This window comes from Octodon degus, unplaced genomic scaffold (genome assembly GCF_000260255.1).
Source record: "Octodon degus isolate 3935 unplaced genomic scaffold, OctDeg1.0 scaffold00119, whole genome shotgun sequence".
Taxonomy (NCBI): Eukaryota; Metazoa; Chordata; class Mammalia; order Rodentia; family Octodontidae; genus Octodon; species Octodon degus.
The window spans coordinates 1,414,256-1,420,795 of record NW_004524695.1 but is presented as its reverse complement, the minus strand read 5'-3'; the positions used below and the strand labels follow the sequence as shown (position 1 = coordinate 1,420,795).

The 6,540-nt window shown below is 45.4% G+C and overlaps 1 protein-coding gene across 2 annotated transcripts in view; it reads left to right on the top strand.

Annotated features, from left to right (window-relative positions):
* Nucleotides 1-4,804, top strand: part of Slc17a4 (solute carrier family 17 member 4) — a 23,241-nt gene extending 18,437 nt beyond the window's left edge. For both annotated transcript variants that reach the window (XM_023700014.1, XM_023700013.1), the window contains exons 9-12: nucleotides 110-242; nucleotides 323-470; nucleotides 1,310-1,400; nucleotides 2,897-4,804. In XM_023700014.1, the coding sequence (XP_023555782.1) occupies nucleotides 110-242; nucleotides 323-470; nucleotides 1,310-1,400; nucleotides 2,897-3,037 (513 nt within the window). In that variant the 3' untranslated portion in view covers nucleotides 3,038-4,804. The remainder of the gene's footprint in view (nucleotides 1-109; nucleotides 243-322; nucleotides 471-1,309; nucleotides 1,401-2,896) is intronic.
* Nucleotides 4,805-6,540: the final 1,736 nt, after the last annotated feature.

Here is a 6,540-nt window from a genome sequence, read left to right as displayed (position 1 = left end):
GTGGGGTGTGTGCAGAGAAGGGTCACAAGTGAGGGCAGATGCCCAAGGGTCCATCTGCATTCTGGTGGGTGCAGAGGGTGTATGCACTCACCTCCGCTCCAATCCTCAGAGTGGTATCCTCTCAGCCATGCCATTTGTGGTTGGTTGCATCTGCATCATCCTTGGAGGGCTACTGGCAGATTTTCTTCTCTCCAGAAAGATCCTCAGACTCATCACCATCAGGAAAGTCTTCACTGCCGTAGGTAATGGCCTGGCTGGAAGCAGGGCGGGTGTGGGTGGCTCTTAGTGCCTCCTAGTTAATCTGCTTGTCCTTCTGCCACAGGAGTTTTCTTCTCATGCATGTTTCTAGTGCCTCTGCCTTGGGTCAGATCCAGCCAAGGCGCCACCATGGCCTTCTTGGTTCTGTCTGCTGCTTCCAGCAGTTTCTGTGAATCAGGAGCCCTTGTTAACTTCTTGGATATTGCTCCTCGGTAAGGACTACACCGCCTCACCTGCACAGAGCCTCAGTTCAGGTGCAGCAGCCCTAAGCCTGCTCTGATATGTGCATCAAATGTGGCATGGGCCACAGGTCATAGGAGATGTTCCCATCAGTTTTCCATAAAACAAACTATTAGAAGTTACCCTGAGCTGGCACCTGTGGTGATGCAATCAGGAGCACTCTGTGGCCATGCTGGCAGCTCCCCTGGAGGGCATGCACAAGACCCTCTGTGTAATGGGATGCAGCAGTCACTCAGGCTTCATCCTGAGACTCTGAAGAGCAGGCCCATGTGAGGCTCTCATGAAGTGAAAGGACACTGCGCCAGAGGAGAAAGAGTTATTGCTAATGCAGGAGATAGTACAGGTGACAGAGACTTCCCGATCCATTTTCTAGGGTCCTGGGAGTCGACAGGACCCACTTATCTCCAGCTGATGGGCCACCAAGAGTCATGGGAGATGTGTTGGCTTCAGGGAGTCAACATCCATCTTGGTGAAGACTCTTGTATATATAAGATGGAGACTTTCGTATTCCAAAACAAGATTAGAGGATCAGGTGCAGTAGTAAGAACCAAGAAAATACACAAGCTAAACACAAATCACCAGTTTTCACATTTCCTATAAACAATGTTGACAAGTCAGCATAAGTTATCTCATGGAAGTCTCAGACCCCAGCAGAGGATATTACAACTAATTACTTTTCATTCGGGCTTAACTAAGGTGAACACAATTCCAGCATCCCTGGAGCTAAGCATAGCCTTATAGCAAACCAACTAAGATGAACCCTTTGTTTACATGGTGATGTCCCCTCTCCCCTACCTTTCCCCTCTCTCAGGTATGCTGGCTTCCTCAAGGGACTACTGCAGGTCTTTGCACACATAGCTGGAGCCATCTCTCCCAGTGTCACTGGAGTTCTCCTCAGCCAGGTAAAGTCAAATGTTCTAATGAATATTCATAAAAGAAACCTATGGAGGTTTTCAGGAGAAGTCAGTTAAGGCTGGCTTTGTTCCCTTCTCAATGTGACTGAACTCATAACTCATGAATCTCAAGCACTCGACACACCCTTGTCCTCAGCGTAGGCTTAGCTGGTGCAGGGAAATAAACACCCACCAGGGGTGTGGATGGAAGGCGAGTGCTCTAGGTTATCATTTTATGCATTGCACTGTCTTGTAAAATGAGAGTCTCATGCCAACAACCAAAATTTCCAGTAATATTTTTAGTATTTCTCCTGAAGTATGTAGCAGTCAACCATCCAGGTTTCACTGATACTGAGGGGTTTCTCAGGATGTGCGCCTTTCAGTGTTAAAAGCTAGAAAGATCTGGGCAAACCAGGATGAGAGTCTGCCCCGTGTAAGAACCCAGCAGATGTTTGCAGAATGTGTGAGCAAAATGCTGAGTGAATGATCGAGTGAGAAGCAGCCTGCACCTCCCAGGGATGCTCAGGACCAGCAGGGCAGACCCCCCTCCCTCTCATGCTCACAAGGTGTTTCCACATTCGAGCAGCCTTCCTTCCTGGAGATGCCTCACAATAAACACAAAAGCAATAAACCCACTGTGTGAGAATCTGACTGATGTAGACTTTCCATGAAGAAAGATATCTTCCACGTTCACATGAATATCCCTTTTAATCCTTCTATGGATTCTAATCCTTCCACCAGTAAGTTAGAAGAGTCAGTGAGAACATACGAAGCTTAAGAGTGTTCTTTTTGAAATCAAATCCCTACTTATTTCTGAAACTTCAGTTTCCTTCTAGCCACTGGACTAACACATTGGCAGGAAATGGTACTTCAGATGGAAATTCTGAAGTTGCCCTTGGCTCTCCTGCGTATTGGACATTAGCATGCACCACACATAAGTGAATGAAACAAAAGTCTCTCTGCTTGAGCAACTTGTATTGTAGAAAGAAACAGACACAAAGTGAAGGAACCAGGAAAAATATGATATATTGGGTGGTGATAAGATTTAAGAGACTGGATCTAGGTCTATCAGAGAAGGGGTATTTCAGCTTAACATAGTGGTCAAGGAAGGACTCATGGGAAAGGAAACATTTTTTTAAATTAATTAATTAATTAATTAATTTTTAGTGTGTGTGTGGCCAGTTCAGTCCACCAAGGGGCGGGGCTGGCTGGCATGTGGTGCTGGGGGATTGAACCGCGGTCTGTGCTTTTGCTTAGCTTAGCTTGTTCTAAGTAGGTGCGTTAGACTACTGAACCGTCTCACCAGCCCCGGGAAGGGAAACATTTAAGCAAGGACTGGTAACTGGGAGAAGAAACACAGCTTTGTCATTTGGAGGACACCCAGGGTCCCAGGAAGCCAGAGCAGAGCTGAGAGGGAGTGGCAGGACATAGAACTCAAGTCTTTGTGAATTGGGAAGGGATGAAAATTAGGTGACCACTACTGACTTGAAATTTCCTGCTTCTAGGCTTCAAGTTCAGAGCTTGGATGGAGGAATGTGTTCTTGATTGCCGCTGCTGTTGATCTAGTGGGGCTGGTCTTCTACCTCATTTTTGCCAAAGCGGAAGTGCAAGACTGGGCGAAGGAACAGGTGCTCACCCACCTCTGAGCCCACAGAGTGCAATGTGGGTCCAGCACCTGTGAGCTCACTACCTTTCCTCACAGTCTTGCCTTTTGGGTCTGCTTGACTGTTTTGTCCTTTAATTGGAATTGGCTTTGTTTCCAGTATCTTCTCAGAAACCTTGTCTATCTAATCTGGGAGATTTTACCAAGATTAGATTTTTTATAGGAGAGAAAAGGTTCATTATGTAATATGAGAAGCATATGAAAGCATACACGCATGAATTTCTCAATGTCTTCCATGCACTTCACTGCTATGCTAAAAAAGGAGCAAGTGTTGGAGGTCATTTTCTCTTCAAAGGAGAAGAGAACGCAGAACTGCAGCAGTGAGGTTGAGAATTATCGGAGAAGAACCCAAGAGCTTCCATAAAAAGAAAGACAGAGGCTGTGGAGAGCATTGTCTCCAACCCCAAGTCCTGGGCCAGGAGGTCCTGCTCCAAGGCTGAGGCTCTCACATGCCTGAGGGGATAGGGTGCTGCAGGCAGAGGGTGACAAGAAGGACAATAAGCAATGAACTCAGTGGGTGGGACAAGGGGAGCCAGCTCCTCTCCAGCTGAGGGGCGTGGGGCAGCTCACTTCACCTCTCCTAGACAACTCACCTCGCTGGGCTCTAGCTTTGGGTCTGTGCCATCCCCACACCTGCACTGTTGAGCACTCCCCGGAGTTGGTCCTTCCAGAGCTGCCTTCTTTGACCTTGGCCCCACATCTGCTTGGTTGATCTGTGCAGATACCAGTGGGTCAGTGAGTGAACTGTCCAGTTTCTCTTTTGTCTCCAGGAACATTTCTTGGGATCACTCCTGTCTATGCTTCTCTGATTCCTGGGGTCTTTCCCACCATTCATGGGCCTCATTCAGTGTTCACTTCATTAACCTTAAATACCTCCGGAAATGTACATAAGACTCACACTGCTTGACCCCATTGTAAATGTCCAGACAGTGTGCAAGGTGGGGCTGTTTTCATTAAGTCCCACATGGGCAGCTCAAGGACCATGAAGGAGAACAAAAATGTCCAAACACTAATGATATCAGTGAAGACAGTTAGGCTCCTGCATGTATGGCAGAAGTCAAAATCATACATGGTTTGAAGAAGCTCAACATTTCAGGGACGAGAACCTTATCCAGAGTGTCCCACCGCTGGCTGTGTGATAACAGCTGTGGAGAGCAGGATAACCGGGTATGCCATGCTAGAAGAGCGGGTGCATTAATTGAAGGGCGAGACAGCGCCAGCACTCTGAAATGCCAGCTAGACTGGAATCCAAAGGACAACAGCAACAAGTGCAGGAGGGGAAGAGTGAGAGCACCCCAGGAAGTAGGTGTGGCGGCCAGGAAGAGCAGTCTTGAGTGGCCAGAGGCAGAGAGTGAGAGAAGTGGAGCTTGCGAGAAGCTACAGAAGCTAAGGTCAAGAGCACACAGGGACAGTAGGCCCAGGAAAAGAAAGGACGTAAAGAGGGTTTTGCTTTTTAGAAGTTGCTCTGCATAAGGAACGAGGATGGAGTAAGGGGCTGCAGTGTAGTACAGAGAAGGGTGATGGCCATTGGCCCGAGGGGCAGGATACAGTGTGAGGGGAGGGAATTACTTGTTTTAGGAGCCAAACCTGACAGGGCTCTAACACAGAGAGTAGAAGCTATCTGGAGCGAGACTTGGGTTTTATTTGCTGCTAAGTCCAAGGGGCTGCCTCTCAGGAAGTTAGCAATCATATGCTAGGGAAGTTTAGCTTTTTTAAAAGAATGCAAAATAGTAATAAAAAAACCCCTGCATTAGAAATGACACAAAACTTCACTAAACAAAGTAATAGGAATTCCACAATGCTTGCTATATTGCATGATGTTATCTTCAAATTACTTGTTTAGATTACAAATATGCAGACATAAATGTGCAAAATTGGTTCAAAACAAAACAACAACAAAAATGTTATAAGAAGTTAAAAAGAACAAATAAGAACAAAAAGAAAAAATTTGGGGGCTGGCCAGACAACTCAGTGGATTAAAGCACCTGTTTAGGTAGACACAGGGACCAGGATTTGGTCCCCAGAGTGCCATGCAGGCCCTGCCCCCAGGGCACACTGAGCCATTGATTGAGACTGGGCGTGGTGGCGTGCCCTTGTAATTCTAGCACTTGGGAGGCTGAAAACAGGAGAAGCACTATGAATCTGATCTGTGTAGTGAGACCCTGTACTAAATACATTAAAAATAAAAAAAAGTAATTTTAAGCATTAACTGCTCCTTTCAAAAGACCAGCAGAATCAGAAGTACAATTATCCAAATTATCCTGCATATATACATAAATACAGCTTTTCCCTTCTTTCACCATTTTCCTCATCCCAGTTTTTTCCTTCCTGTTGAACAATTCTTTCTCCCTAGTGAAGATTAAAAGAAGGAAGATGGCCACGTGGGTCTGGACTTCACCTGTGAGACCTGAGTTCCAGTTATGAATTTGGGAATCACCTAGACAGAAGTTACACTTAACATTTTCAGTATAAATGAGATCATCTAAGAGGGGAATGACAAGAAGAAACAAGCCTAAAAGTTGGAGAGCAATCTTTCAAGGACTCTAGGCATTTAATGATCAGTGCAAGGGTGATCAGAAAAGGAAGAGAGGAAGGAAGGAAAAAATAAAAAGGGAGGGAGGACGGGAGGGAGAGAAGGGGGGAGCAGTCATTCTCTCCTTTCCTTCCCTGACTTTTTCCTTCCTCATCTGTCACCTTCAGTTGCTTTTGAGAACAAGTTTATTTTTCCCTGAGCTCACTAAGGAGGTTGGGGTGGGCATTTATAGCTTGAACGAGATGGACTTTTCCTCCATATGGGCCATCCTGAAAGTAAAGAGAGCTAGGATTTCCCACCGGTCTGCCCATCTGCAATGAGGGGGGAATCTGAGCATCATGCAAAAGGTCGTTCACAATGTCTTAAAATAAAATTTGATCATATGCTTGTTTCCTGGGTTATCTGACAATTATTCATAAACAACTGATACAAAGAGGAAGACAGAGATAAGTAAGCCCATTTTTTGAAACTGAGAAATGTAGCCCATTACAAGAAGCACATGCTAAAAAAGAAAACCAAGCACATATCCTATGTAGCGGGGAGATGGCCCCAGGAGTCTCACCATCCTCCTGGCATTGCTGGCTGCCCAATAGTCTGGCCTCCTGTGCATGTCCCTTGTCCTTTCATTAAGGAGGTCACTCCCAGGCTTTCCATGTATTTGACTTTCCAATAAGTTTTTTTTTTCCCATAATTTTATTGAGAAACAAATAGCAAGGAGACAGTTTCAAACCAAACTGATAGGACAGTTTCAATAATTAACACATTGCATACATTCTTCCTAGTGGTTAATTGCTGTACAAGATGCGGACATGATATCCTATTTACAAACACCACTAGAACAAATCACTTTTTTATTAAGAGAATGTAACTATATATCTATCCTAAGCACTTTGAATACACAGATACAAAATGGACATTCATCTGTATACAGTTTTTTGTTAAGTTCTGTTATT